Here is a 15,247-nt window from a genome sequence, read left to right as displayed (position 1 = left end):
TTTAGCCACCCAAAAAGGCAAAGTTTAAAGGCCAATCCGGTTTCCATCTGCACTTAGTAGCACAGATGTGACTTGTAACTAACCTTTGGTGGTTCTTGCGGCAGCGAAACAGGTTCTACAGGAGGTGGAGATGGAGATTTCTCTTCTAGCTCCTCAAGGGTCTTTTCTTCTACTTCAGCTTTCAGCTCCTCAGCTTTTGTTTCAGATTCCAATTCTGGCTCAGGTTCGTGAGAAGATTCTTCCAGTGCCTCTTCTATCCCATTGCTACAACAGTCAAATGCATTTGATGAGCTTATCAATTGCTTTGCATTTTATCATATTTTGTAAGCTGTGCTATGGAAATAGCTCTGCTGTGAAAAAGATCTTGTGTTTCCATTTGCTACAACGTGGTTTGTACGTATACAATACAGTGAGATGTGAAGCTGTATTCCTGTGCTGGGTACAAAACCAGATTTTACTTCTGCTGAAGCAATGACATGTTCTACAGTTCTCTGCAGAGAATCACACAGCCTTTTAACCCTGGAGAAGAGGTGCTCAACTCAAGAACTGCTGCTTCTTAAAGAACATGAACACAGTGAGGACCAACGGACAATTAAGCTACACACATAAACAAAGCCAATTCTGGAATGAAACCAACTGTTTCTTTACCAAAATGCTACACAGCTTCCTTACCAAAGCAGCTGTGTTCCCATTTACAGAAAATCACATGCAATTTCTTCTCTGCTCTGTGTGGTTGAAAGGTAGGGGATCTGAATATCTTCTCTCTTCAGCCACCCCAGAATCCTACCTTACCTCCAGTCACCTCTGTCTATACAGCTCCTGTCGCAGGTCGCCACACACCCAAGCGACTCTATAATGAACAATGCCTTTACAGCCTCTTTCCAAAAGACAAAAGTAACCCCAAAACAAGACCTGACTTCATGCTCTCAGGCATCCAAAACATACTGCATTATCTTGAGCAAGCCCCTGCCAGAATTCCAGCAGATTCCACTTTTCCATCACATTTCTCATGAGAAGCATTAAGTGACTTGTGTTTAGTATTATCACCGATGCACTCAGGAGGTATTGTCTAGTGATGTCATACATGGTTTTTTTAACAGGGGAACCAGAAAGTTGGTTCTGGCCCTCATTATGCCACTACTATGTTTCAAAAAAGGCACAGGGTTTGGTGTTGTTTGTTTCTTTGTATTTGTGCAGGGTTATTTGGTTGTTTTTTGTATTTTTTCTTACAAAATGATAAATATTTTTTTTCCTTTAATCTTGCTTAGATTTGCAGACACTCAGGACAGAGACCTATTCTTCCAAGAAAGCTGTAAGCAGGCTCTCAAAAAGTACGTCTTTCTCTCAGTTCCAAGTGATACCCAAATTTAAGTAACATATCCATATGTCCCTGCTCAGTGCAGGGGGTTGGACTAGATGACCTTTAAAAGGCCCCTTCCAACTCAAACTATTGTGTGATCAACCATCCTTTTGTTAAGGTACCTGTGACATAAATCACATCATACCAAACCTACTGTTCCAAGTCTGGATTACAAAGATTCCATTAAGTGTGTACATACATGGGGGTCGCTCCCTTTTGAGACCAGAAGTGAAAATAACTAACAAACATAAAAAAATACCCCATTTCTTTTCTTCAATAAAGAAGAGATGTCTCAAAATAATGCAATGTTAACTTAACACAGGTCACTAGCAAGCTAAGTGTATTTCCCTAAACTACCTGTTAAATCACCTACAGAATCTAAAGCCAAAGCAATTCTGTCTGTGTTTTTTATTATGAAAGCAACTTCATATAATAAAAAGGACTTCTTACGTTACAGGATGGTTTTCATAATAAGTACTGCTTGCATTTTCTTGCACAGGTTCAGGTGATGGTTGTCTTTCCTCCTGCTCTTCTTCCACCTCTTCCTCAGACTCTGACATAAAAAAAAAACCCTTTGTCATCTCTTATAGTTCTCCACATGTGTACACAAGCCGCAGTTAAAATAAAAGCATATTAAATTAGTAGCAATCAAAATAACGCTTTCACCAACAAAACATGGTAAAATTAGCTGCAAAAAAAGATGGAAGAGACTGCCTCTCAGTCAAGAGGCTTGGCTGTTTACTATTTTCACAAAAAGAGGAAGCCAGAGATATATTACTGCTAGGAAGTTCTGGGAGGAGGTTTTGAGGATCTTTTAAAGCAGCAGGTGCTTTTCATATGGTGGCAGTGAAAGAGAAAGACTGCACTATTACCTCATGAATCTCAGTGCCTCAGACTAAGAAGATGAACCTCAAATACAGGGATGATTGCCTAAAATGCCCTGTTCCACAAATCAAGATGAACAGATTCCAGAAACCACCCAGTGAACACATGTACATATGTTCTGGCTACACTCTGATTTGCTCTGCCTCATTGAACAGAGGGGAAAAAGCCCAACTCAGGTCCATTTCAGCCCTCAAGTAGCAATGAATTACTGAGTGTGATGATGATGTGGAAGTGAACTATGTGTCATATTTGAAAACCAGTTAAGACTTTTCTTCAAATTGCATACAAATTTGACTGATCACAGAACACAAGTGTGCCTGCTGCAGCTATGGCAGCAGAAGTCCAGTTGCTCACTGCTTCCATTCTCTGTCAAGCTTCACCCTCTGTAAGCCAGTTCAGCCCTTCAGGGATCACAGCACAACTACAGGACCTTCATTTTTCAGAACATTTTAGACCAGCAGAGCTTCAGTAACAACAACTCTGTGCCCCATGAGAAGGCAACACAGTTTGCATTCCAACATCTCCATGAGACATTTCTGCCAGATCTGCACATAGGAGAGGAACAAGAATGACACAAACCCTGTGCATGCAGTCCTTCTCACCTTCATCAAGTTCTCCTTCTGAATCCCCAAATACTTCATCTTCGTATCTGAAGATATCATTATGGACATAGAACTTGTTTGGAACAGATCCCTGTAAGAGAGGAACATGCAGTGTTTAGCATGGAGTGTCAGCAGGCAACAAAAGGATGGACTACAGACCTAAGTTCCGGGGTAACATTGATGTTTTGCAATAGGATTATGCCACTGAAGTTATTTTCTGAGCTAATTTCTTCTTCTCCAAGCAAACAATTGAACAGTAGCTTTTGCCCAACTGAAAAAGGAAGTCTCAAGCAGAATAAAATCTGCTAATTTTGCTAAGTCACAGCAATCATAGGTTTTAACTAAGTGTACAGCCCCTGAGTTTCACTGAGGAATTTCAATTTTCTCTACTACAAAAACGTTACAATGAAAACCCTGAACTTTCATGTGGTTTCATATGCTTACAGCACTGTGCAGTGAAACAATCAAGAAATTCAACATGAACCTAAAACATTAATCGCCAACCACACAATAGTTCAGGATGCAGCAGAGGGGAAGAAGTAGAAAGAACACAAGACACCTTCTAGCTGTACACAGCTTTGCTCTCACCGAGAGCTAAAGTTGAGCAAAATTTGTGCAACCCATACTCACCTTTGCCATTAGACTTGAAACACAACTACAGCAGAGATTTGAGCTACAGAGCTGAACCTTGTTTTTCAAAAAAAATATTTGTGTCAATGGCAGCTCCCAAATGCAAGCTTCAAATTTTTTTGTATTACTGCTCTAACAGTTCAAGGAAATAAAGCAGCTCAGGACAGGTCCAATACACTAGTTTCTCTGCACTCACACACTGTGACACATTTAATGATACTCTCCAGACCAAGTTTTAAAGCCAGATCCTATTTTTTGTCCCAGTATGACAAATTGTAGCTACAGGTGAAGTCACTTTTTTCCATAATTTTTTGAAGTTTGACACAATCTTACACATACTTACTTCTGGAGCAAGCACAAAAGTCTGCATGAACTTCCTCATTGGTTGCCCGTTGTTTGACAGCTCTCCCATGACTTGCACGACCACCCCATCGCTCAGAGTGGCGTGAGCATCCACGTGACGGATCTTGGTATGGCACTCGCTGAACTGCAGTGACATCACCTTCTTGTGTATCTCCTACAAAGAGACAGATACTTTTCAGCTGCAGTGAATTCTGTACAGAGCTTTACATCTCTTACTGACATGAGTCTCAACTAACCCCAAAGGAGCACTTCCCTGAGGCTCAAAAGATAAATACAGGATCCAAGAAGTGTCTTTCACTGAGAACAGTCTTCCTGTGCTCTCTTAACTTTTAATCAGAAGATTTTCACTAGGATTCAAGTATTTCTCAGAGAATTCAAACAGCATAGAACTGCTATCCAAGTTTTCCAGCTGCTTCAAAATCTATGACCTATTTTAAGGCTTTAATTTTTTAAGGGCTTGTGAAAGGGACAGGATTTAGCTTGTGTTATAAAAATAAAGAAAACCTCCAAAAATACCCACAAAACAAATCACATCAGCCCCAAAACAAAACAAACAAAAAAAACCCCAAAAAACCAAACCAACCCTTTACACATTGTTGAAGTACCAAACATAACAGGAGCAGGGAACATCTGCACTGCCAAGATTTGTGTGCTGCAAATGACATTCTGCCAGTGAAGGGAGAAGAAACCAAGCCTGCCCTGGACAAAAAGCCACACTGCTCAAAGATGTGGCTGCCACATGAAGAGATGTCCTAGGTGACAGACAATTCTGATAATGCAGTACAACCAAAGCAATCCTCAATTCACTTCATTAATTTCTTCAAATAGTTTTGTTCCACTTCAAGGAAACTCCGCTCACACAAGAATTTAATGAAACTCACAAAGATCAGTCTTTTCCTGAGGAACTACTTCTAACTGAAACCAGATACATTTGAAGCCCAAATCTATCAGGACCTCTTGATTTTGTTTCCCATCCTAAAGGTATTTTCTGCAGCCCAGATACAAAGCTGAAGAATCAAACACAACTGCCAGTGAAAGCAGAAATAAGCAATCAAAATCCCCCAAGCTAACAAATCCCTATCCGCCTCTGAACAGGAAAGAGTACCACAATCCATTACTCACCAGGTAAGAAAATCAAAGTCACTGGTAAAGAAAAATCCTTGTTTTACTCTGAACAGTACCAAGGATTACAGGACAAATTTTAATACTCACAGCTTGACCATACACTGCTTCCTGTGGTTTCCCACTGGCATCCAGTCCTCCATGAACATAAGAAGAATTCCTGCCATAAAACCTGCAAGCAAAGAGATGTAAAAGTCACAGAAGTGAAAAAATAAAACCAAATCCAAAAAGAATTTTAGCCAAAAGTTTAGAGCTTAATGCTTCACAAATTTCACCAGATTCAAATTTCACCTGATTCTGGTATTCAGGCTCCAAGAATACCGGAACAAACAAACTTAATATTCAGCAGTGCAGTTTTCCTGAGGTGTTGTAGCAAACTCCTAAATCAACCTCAACCTTTCCCTTGCTTCCTTTAAGGAAGGTGGTCACTTTGGCTGGAAGGTTCCTAACCCTCAGAATGCCTTGTCTCTGACAGAGGCATCAGCCCAGCGAGGTACAACCCTCCTGCCACTCCTCTGAACACTGTTCTCTTCACAGCCTTGGCCAGCACTGAGCGTGTGGTTTTGATTTTAAATATGTACACTCGCTTCAAATATTCTTCTTACATTTCAGAGATCCTTTGGCACTTTCATTCCATTTCCACATTTTGAGCCTAGAATAGTCTGATTTGATTTGGATTGTTACTGTCAGCTTATCAAGCATGTGACAAATGCTTTATATTTTCACTACCTTTATATTAATAGAAAGAAACATTGTATCACCCTGTGTTTTTATTTAGGAGCATGCTTTGCCTTGGGGGTGATTGCCATGAGGTCCAAATGCTAACCTGTACCTTTACTATCCACCCTTGTATGGCATATATGAAATAAAGTTGTCATTAAGTACTTCTGTGAACTCAGTGTCACACAGGAGTGGCAAGAACATGGAATATTTCTCCTTAATTGAACAAGCCAGTGCAGAGGGTCAGCATACAGAATTAAACCCTAGAACTTCCACATTTGCCATTTCTTGGTTTATTCTACTGGACTTAGAAACTCTTTTTAGTTCTACTTTTGTGGAAATACAAGCCCAAGACTTTTACTCCCTTGACTATGCCCAGAAAAAAGTCTGGGAAATATTAGATTGTTTTCCTCGGTACCAACCACATACTCATGATTTTGAGCATGGTCCAGTACTTCTAACAGCAAGGAAACACAGAAACTTAGCTGAAGCAAAGCACAAGCAGATAGGAAAACTTATTTTCTCTAAAACATTTCCCTCGAAAATTCCAAAGTAATCTCTCTGAAAGTCAGCAGTTCTTACCAAGGGCCTTCACAGGGGACCAAGAGTTTTAACTTGCTTTTAAGGAACTGCTCAAAGTCTCTGGGCGGTAGACCTCCCCCCAGTTAAACGGAATTAAAGACTTTTGGTTAAGGGGCCAGAAAAGCTTTACAAATTTAACTGAAATACAACAGGCATTCAGCCACATTGAGTAACATTCAGAGGGCAAACTGATCTCTGCCACATCGAGTAACATTCAGAGGGCAAACTGATCTCTGCTGCTCCTAAGGCCTGAGCAAGCATTAGATAATGATCACCAACAGGATCCTCCATGCTCTTCTCAAGCTTTTAGCAGGATGAAGCAGTAACACTTGTCCTAACTCCCTCACTGCTGCAAAGAGCACATCAAGCACCAGGAGTCTAGAGAAACCTGAATCTCTGTGGCAGAGAGCAAGCTGCTGTTGAGACTAACAGCAAGATAAAGAGGAAGCCTAAGACACCCTCCCTGGAGAACATAACTCAGAAGAAACATGCAGCCAAAGAACACAAAGGCAAATGTCCTCTACATCAGAGCCTGACCAGAAGAAAGGGGCAGCGGTGGCAGAGACTGCAAGTGCCTAGAAACATGTCATACAAGCAGCTCCAGAATTGGGTAAGACTAAACCAAACTGAATCAAAACCTCTTGGACTCTTCTCTGCAGAGGTAGTTAAGAGAAATTCCACAGATGCTGTTGTTAGTGACACTTGTGCCACCTTTCAAGTAGACAGAGAATGTTCGTGAGCACAGAGTAACACCTGTACCAGGGCAGCTTGCTCAAGAGTATCTATCCAGCCTCCCCAGCCTCAGCAAGTATTTTTGGAATCCGTCCACATTACCATTTTATCGCCTTAGAAGCAGCACACTTCTCCACAAAAGAAATATATTGATAACATGCCATACATCCACATAATCTGACTTGGTTCTAGTGCCTAGGGAGCTAGCAGTAAGATGAAACAGTTTTTCCAACAGCCCAGAAGTTAGCCAGGTCCATCTTCTCCCATACTCAGAAACGAATGTCTGATTTATAACAAACAGGACACATTTTTGTTCCCAAACATTATCACTTGGTGAGTGCGAGTGTTACCTGTGCAAGAAGTCAGGAGCTTTGTTTAGCAGGGTGTAGTACTGTCTCACAAACTCCCGCCCTACGAGCAGGGGACTTGGCTTCTCCATCACCATTTCTTTGGTACTCAGTGTCAAACGCTGTAATTGAAAATATTCATGTTATTTGGAAGGCACCCCTATGAATCACAACTTCCCCATAAAAGGATAAACATTGTGATATTAGAATTGAAACAATTATGCATACAGGGCCTTAATTGGCTATAAAATACTCAACCAACTCAGGACATCATCTCCCACCTCTTCTGAGTAAATAAGAAAATTTCAGTCTATTCATGTATTACCTTGATGAAAAGGGAACAATGGATACAAAGTCCCTTACAGAACAGGTGCTTTGAAAAACATAAAAACCACCCTTAAAAAATGAACAAACAAAAACCCTGTTAAAAATCTCCTGCACCACCATTTACTTATCCCCTTGGCTGATGAATATTTTAAAAGCCCAGTTCAACAGGCCTGCAAAGCAAACAGGAATACACTTTCTTAAGGCAGCTGGTACCTCTGCTTCAAAAGGTTACTGTCACATCTGTAAGATGAAGAGGGGAGTACCAATATGAAGTAACCATGTGGGCTGGATTCACATTCCATGAAGACTGAGAAGGGAAACCTTAGTGCCTCAGAGATGAACAAAGTCTTAGGTACTAGTTGTCCAACTGAACCGCATTTCACCTTTGGCATAGCATCACCTAAGTTGGAAAGGACTTCCAGGGGGTCACCTGCTTCAACCTGCTATGCTCCTACCCATCCATACTGTCCTGCAGATCATCCATGTCATAAAATAATCCTCAGTACTCTAAAACACTTTTTGATGGCTTGCCAGTACCCAACATGTTGCTTTTTTCCAGCTCACTTAAGACTACCACTGTCTGAGATCATGAAATTCCCTGCAGTTCTCACACAGACACTTCATCTCCTTTCTCTCTCCAAAAATTAATGTGCATGCAAGGAAACAGGCAAAAAAGACCAAGTCAAAATTCCAAGTTTCCAACTTGGGAGATAATCCTAGAGTAAGATTTTTGGGTTTTTACCAAAATAACCTTGACCCATCCATCTAAACCAAAGGCCAAACAAAAGACTGTTTGCAATTACAGCCAGACAGCACATAAAGCACATGAAGTGAAACTGGGAGATTAACCTCAGCTTAATAAGGGCCTCTAATAAAGGCAGAACACACACAGGAACAATGCCACGAGCATGTCAGAGATCTATCGTAATTGAACTCCAAAGAATAAAGCCCACATACTTGGCTCAAATAGTTTACACTTCACGGACAACCAAAATTATCTCAAGCCAGCAATCCAAACCACAAGACAACACCAAGAAATGCCCCTAAATACAGTTAGTCAGGAACCACAGATGAAACGACAGTCTCAAAAACTTGCAGGTAAAGCAGAAGGCAAGGCCTAAAACACAAGTCTTGAACCTGGAGATAAGAAATCAGCAAACTTATGATAGGGTTATCTAAAACCCTATCATAATATAGGGTTTTTAAATAAACCCTTTGATACAACTCAACAAGACTGTGGAACACAGTATTAGTTGTGCCTCACAGGAAACCCCACAAGAAGTAATTATGCTAATGAGACATGAAACCAAATGTCAAAATTCTGAGGGACATCAAAGATTTGAGCGCTGTGCATGCTCAAAGCAGGAGCAAAGGAAAGAAAATAAAATATGAGCAATTTGAGGATCTTCCCAACACAACTCACACTACAGCAAAGGCATGCACTAGGAAATTTCACTTAGAAACAAGCCTGAAAGGAACAAGGACATCTCCGTTTCTACAGGTGAGACTATCCTTTTATTTTGTTGCCCTGCCTCACAAGCAGATGATGAACACAGGATCTTCACCATGAGCACTTGGGAGAATACACAAAGATGGAGCCTCATCAGGATTTTTTGGAAGAACCTGTTAAAAAGCAGATGATGGCCACCACACATTCTTATGAATACAGCAATAAGCAAAGTATATTTGTTAACAAATTTCTGGCATTCCTCAATGAAGACTGAAAATGTCTCTGGGTAGAAAACACAATAACCTGTGACAAGTCATTACACTACAGGAGATCTGTATCACACTACCTCTTTTCTTCATTGGAAGCAGTCCTATTTCCTCTGTGTGCACCTCTTCCGCATTTCACATGACACCACCATGGTGCTTGACACACATGACACCACCACATAATTTTAGAGGATGTCTCAGTACAATTCTTCACCCTTCTCAGTATTATTTCCTTTTATTATTTCTTCAAAGATCTCAATAGGGATAGCAGAGCCTTAATGAACTGTTCAGGTCTCCCAGGTCATTAAAATGCAGAGAAATAAAATCAGAGGTACTCCTTGCTAGCAACATGGGTGCCATGAAACCAGGTTTTCAAAATATTAAAATCCCCACGTGTCCCAATTAGTACAGCACCTCCCTAGAGTCAAGGACCTGAGCCTTAGCAGGCCCAAGGGGTTTGGAGGTAAAGACACCAGTGAAATTTAAGCCAAAAGTCAGGGTATGAGCATCAACAATTTAAACAGGCCAAATTTACAAAGAACAGTATGTCCATGGCTTACCAGGCACCAAGGGAAGCTCCATCGATACCAACACTCTATAAAAGCTCTACTTCCAGTTTCCATCAGTACACACTCAAGAGTCAGTGAATAACAAACTAGGAAAGAACACTGTGAGTGTTCTCAGCTGAATGCAATGAGCCACACTCGTAGATCAGCCTAAGCAGCCATTGAGAAATGAGAACTTATGGCTCGAGGCACTCATGTACACACGAGCCAGAAACAAAATACTGCTGTTAGTCTGAGATCCCAGCACTGAGGTGGCAACCACTAGAAATCAAATACACTCATCTGCTGGCTCCCTGCATCATGCACAATGGCCAAAAACCACAAGCCACATTGACAGGGTAACAGGAAGACCCATGCAGCTGCTGCTCATCCACAGGCACTCCTACCTACATCCAGCTGACATAAAAACTCATGGACAAGATTTAATTTCCACTTTATCCACTACTTCTGATTCTTCTGTTACTGGGAAGGCACACTGGATTTCCAGTGCTTTCCTCAACCAAGGAGAATCAGGAGCCACACAAAATATTTTGCAGTACACTCACTAGCTTAAAGGCACAATGCAACATGGAATCTCTTTCTTCCCAAGACTCAGAGGTGAGGGACCCGATTCCAAAACTAAAGAACATGCACACGGGCCAGTGAAATACTCCTTGCAACTTCAACTGGTGTGACTCAAGTTTACAACAATAACTTCAGCCTACAGGCAGGATTTCTTTCAAGAGAACAAAAACATTGAGAGAACTGGCACAGAAAAGAATTATTTGCAATCTGCAGGCAAAAATAAGCAAACAAACAAAAACAGAAAAGATAATTTCCTCCAAAGAGCAACTGTATAATACTGAAATTCACCTAACACCTTCCCACAGCCATGACAAAAAGCAAGGAATCAGCCTTTGCAATAAGGTGCTAAGGGCTAAGAGTATGAGGTACAGCCCACACAGAGACAACTCTGTTGAAGTACATGAGAATCAACTACAATCACTTCTCATGTCCACACTCAAGAAAGAGCATGCAAAATCATTCAACCTGTAACCATCTTTATACACAAAACTTTATCAAGCTGTGTTCGTCTCTTGTTTAAGTAAATGAAAAAAACCAAGGAAAAACCAAACCCCAATTCATCATCCATCAGTTTGCACAAGAGGGCAGCAGCAATTTGTTTCTGAACAAGTAGTGAAGGCTGCTATGTGTTGAGTAGTGAAATGTTCCTTGGCATGCATTTTGCTCAATAAGCAGCTCTGACATTAGCAAAGCTTTTCCCCCCCTATAATATATGTAAGTATTCTCATTATTATTATTACTATTATTATTTCCCTTGCCCTGTAGAAAGAAGTATGACTCGTCATCTGTGGCAAAGCACTGTTACCCGAGGCCATGACTGAGCTACAGAATGGTGGCCTACATGCTCAAATTCAGGTATCCAGAGAATAAACTTTGGCACAAAGACTTTGGTTGTGCCCAAAGAGGTATTCCAAAGCCACTTTTATCCTGTTTCAAGACAGACCAACAATACTGAAGTGGCCTGGATGTTTCATCAATTCTACTTGGGAAAAAAGAAACAAAAACCAAATAAACCAGAACAAAGCGGAACTAAATTCTGACAGTAGCTGAAGAAAGCTACCTGAACTTGAATATAACCTCCATCAAGAGAAACTTCTAAGCTTTGCAAGGGAGTTGTGGGCCTCACCAGTCATTTTAATAAAAAACTATAAGCGAATAAAATCTTGTCCTACTGACAAGCAAATTTCATCCTCTGAACAAGTCATCCATGGAACAATTTGTCCATAACTATGGGCACACAGACATCAAGCTATTATTTTCAATAAATCTGCAACAGCATGACTTGTTTGTATATACACAAGTTTGCAACTCTTGTCCAAGTCATTAATCAGATTTGAATACACCACTTAAAACAAAAGTAAATTTGAGAAAGATGTTCTCGCAAATCAGGAAGATGTTCCCCACACAGCGGGTACACTAAGCAAAGCCACAAGGGACTCAGTGCCACCTCACACACCTCCGGAGCTGAAGGAAAACAGAAGGGAAGGGGAGAGTTGCTTTCACAATCTTGGACACGTTTGCCCTGAAACCAGATTATCAGTTTTAATCTGTGTTTCTTACTGTAGACAAGCAAAAGATAATGCCTTGCAGGGCACACTTGCTCATGCAATCCATAAGCACGACTCTGAGAAGCCATCAGTGGCACACATCATGTGAGCAGCCAGAGCTCGAATAAAGCTGAAATTCCAAACTGATAGCCCAGCAAGCCCAAGGCAGGGCACCCGACACACAGCCCTGCAGAGACACAGCCCTGCAGAGCCTGGCGGCTACCCCATGGACAGGCAAAGCAGCACAAACATCCTGAAGGGGCAATCAGAAACCCCAGACAACACTCCAGTATTGACACTACCATCCCTCTGTCATGCTCTGCAAGGTCAGCACTCGGAGCATCCTCCATCTGCAGCAAAGACCAGCAACCATGTGTAATCTACCAGAATCCTTTTACTTTATGATCTCCTTTACCTGTGTGCTACATTCTGAACTGGCTCAGCTCAAAGGCACAGCACGCAGTTCTTTCAAAGCAAGCTCTCCTGAGAGGTTTGTTTAGTTTGGGTTCTTGGTTGGGGTTTTTTGGGAGGAGTTTAACAGCACCCTGTGTCTTAGGCACACAGCTGCCATAGGGGACCATCCTTTGGGCAATTTAGCTGTGCTGTCCAAAAGGGCCAACACTCGCCCAAAGAGCAATAACAACAGTTATCTGCTCTGGGGGAGCCATTCCACCTCTGTGTCATCATCCAAGAGCAAGTTCGGTGCCTTACTCCTAGTGTCTCATCAGATGCATCTATTAGTCTGAAATACCTATCTTTTCATGTTACTTGAGTTGAAACACAGGTCTTTATTTGTTAAATGCTCTCAAAAGCAGTGGCATCCAGCACCACAACGACTACAGCAGAAGACTAAAATCCAACACTGTGCCTCTTAAAGTACAGTGGTTCCTTACTGTATTTTCAGTGCTGTGAAATAATCTTAAGTGAGAGAATAGATGTTTAATTTGAATCCTCTGTTCCATAAAGGAAAACAGTTATGTGGATGATGGACATTTGGTTTTCTCTTCAGTTAAAGCTAGTTCTCAGAGAAAAGATTTTCCACTCCTAATGAAAAAATCACCAAATACAGATCATAATTTCACACAGCAACCCCACATCTGCCAAGCAGACAATTGTAAGAACATTTCCAATGGCAAACAAAGATAATGTTTCTGACATCCAAGCAACCAGGGTTCACAAGAAGAAGGAATCCTTCACAATGACAAGCTTTCCTAGGGAAGGCATGGCCCTGTACCCACACCTACAATGGACGCAGAATGCCTCCTGCACGAGAAGTCAATGCCAGAGGTAAAGCAACACCAGTTTGCCAGCAACCACTTCTCAGCTCACAATCCAAGCCGACAAATCCTATACTCACTTGCAGTGCTACAGTAACAGAGCCACACTACATTCAGAAATTGGGTATAGACTAATAAAACTTCCCCTATTTTCCCAACTGTTCCAAAGTACCTTAGGCATCCATACACTTCTTTCTGCAGGAAAGCAGATCATTTGCACACTGAACTGAAGAACATACATAGGCCTTCAGAGCTGCCAAACCAGCATGGAGGGCCACAGTAACAAGATCTACACGACTAAGACTTTCTGGTTGAAATTAAACAATAATGTCATATTGTCTCATTCCCTCCTGTGATCGTTCTTTTATGCAGTGGTACCTGGAAACAAGCTCAAGATCCAGGCTCACCCAGCTACCCAAAGGATTTAAAAGATTTGTTGTGGAGATGCTCCTGGGCACCCACACTGCAACTGCAGTGACCTCCGAGGTGAAGGGAGGCAGAAGCCTGAGAACCCAATGAGCTCAACTCAGGTGACAAATGAGAGCAGCTCAGAAAAGATCTACTCAAGGTATCCAGCTCTGCAGAATAAAAGGTGCTCACAACAACTCCTGCAATATCACTCCGTGTGCAAACGGTTACGACTGAGGAAAGGGGAAGCGCAGAAACGTGAGGTCTGCAGAGCTGGGGCAGCCCTTACAGCCAGGTTACCACGCTGTACTAACTTGCAGGAGAGCAGAGGGGCTCGCTGAACCGAGGATGGGGAGCTAAGGGAGCTTCAGCAGCACGACCGAGGCCGGCGCAGCGGCACCCTGCCCATACCGAAGCCCGCGTACCTCTGGAGGCCCCTGCACAGGGATCGATCCATGAAGCGAGAGAGGAAGCGGCGACCGCAGGGCCCAGCACCACAGCCAGCATCGAGTAACGCGGGGCTTGGGGGCGCTTTTCCCCGGCCTCCCCGCGCCGCCCGGGGCGAGACGGAAGAGCCGCCAAGGTGACGGCGAACAAAAGCCGCCCCCCCCTGCTCCGAGCTGAGCCGGGAGCCAGTGGCCGGGGCGGGCAGGGAAGGGCAAAGCCGGGACCCAGGGCGCTGCCCCGCTCAGCGCCGTTCCCGCCGCTCCCCTCAGCCCCGCTCGCGCCGTTCCCGCCGCTCCCTCAGCCCCGCTCGCGCCGTTCCCGCCGCTGCCCTCAGCGGCTGCTGAACAGCCGCCCCCCCGCACACAAACAGAGCCCGCGCCGGGGCCTACCCTGCCCCCCGCCCCCCACGCCGCTCACCTAAGGGACAAAAGTCTCGGTGCGCGGGGCTGGGGCGCGTTTTCGCCCACGCCGCCGGGAGCTGCGCGGAGCCGGGCGCGGCGAGCGTGTCCCTCGGGCAGCGCGTCCCACGGCGCGGGCAGCACTGGGCGAGCGGGGCGCGGCGGCGGCGGTGTCACAGCCGGGCGGGCGGGCGGGCGGGGGAGGGCGGGCGACCGCGGCTCCCGTGCGTGCCTGCGTGCGCGCGCGCGCCTGCGCGGAGCCGGGGGACGGGCGGGGCAGCCAGGGGGCGGGCGGAGCGTCCCCCGGCGCTTTCCGCCAATCACCAGCGGGCTGGCGCGATGACGTCAGGCGCGAGCGCGGCGGCCGGAGCGGAGTGGCGGGCAGAGCCGCCCCCCACCTTTCCCCCTGCCGTCGCTGTACTCGGTCGGCGCTGGCCGTGCGCGAGTGTCCGGCCCTTACCGTGGCCTCAAGGCGCCGGTGTCTATCGTGGAGCGTGGCCGCGCGAGTTTGGTTCCCCTTGATGCTGCCTGCCGGAGCTGTGTCGCTTGGACGGAGGGCTCTAGCCTGTGTAGCCACGGGGCGGTCGGTGTTGGGATACACCAGGGATCTGCGGAGAGCTGTGCCCCCATCCATTGCTCAGTTAGAGATTTACA

At 44.1% G+C, this 15,247-nt stretch overlaps 1 protein-coding gene across 4 annotated transcripts in view; it reads right to left on the bottom strand.

Moving 5' to 3' along the window:
- The window catches only part of G3BP2 (G3BP stress granule assembly factor 2), a 50,370-nt gene extending 35,578 nt beyond the window's left edge, over positions 1 to 14,792 (bottom strand). For 3 of the 4 annotated variants that reach the window (XM_068188181.1, XM_068188179.1, XM_068188180.1), the window contains exons 1-7: positions 14,613 to 14,792; positions 7,347 to 7,465; positions 5,053 to 5,134; positions 3,821 to 3,994; positions 2,848 to 2,938; positions 1,811 to 1,913; positions 84 to 264 (exon numbers count right to left, since the gene is read on the bottom strand). In XM_068188181.1, coding sequence (XP_068044282.1) covers positions 84 to 264; positions 1,811 to 1,913; positions 2,848 to 2,938; positions 3,821 to 3,994; positions 5,053 to 5,134; positions 7,347 to 7,441 — 726 coding nt within the window. In that variant the 5' untranslated portion in view covers positions 7,442 to 7,465; positions 14,613 to 14,792. The remainder of the gene's footprint in view (positions 1 to 83; positions 265 to 1,810; positions 1,914 to 2,847; positions 2,939 to 3,820; positions 3,995 to 5,052; positions 5,135 to 7,346; positions 7,466 to 14,612) is intronic. The other variant, XM_068188178.1, reaches the window with a different exon arrangement.
- Positions 14,793 to 15,247: the final 455 nt, after the last annotated feature.

Source organism: Anomalospiza imberbis, chromosome 4, assembly GCF_031753505.1.
Source record: "Anomalospiza imberbis isolate Cuckoo-Finch-1a 21T00152 chromosome 4, ASM3175350v1, whole genome shotgun sequence".
Taxonomy (NCBI): Eukaryota; Metazoa; Chordata; class Aves; order Passeriformes; family Viduidae; genus Anomalospiza; species Anomalospiza imberbis.
Note: the sequence above shows the minus strand (reverse complement) of the source record. Positions and strands in the feature narration are given on the sequence as shown.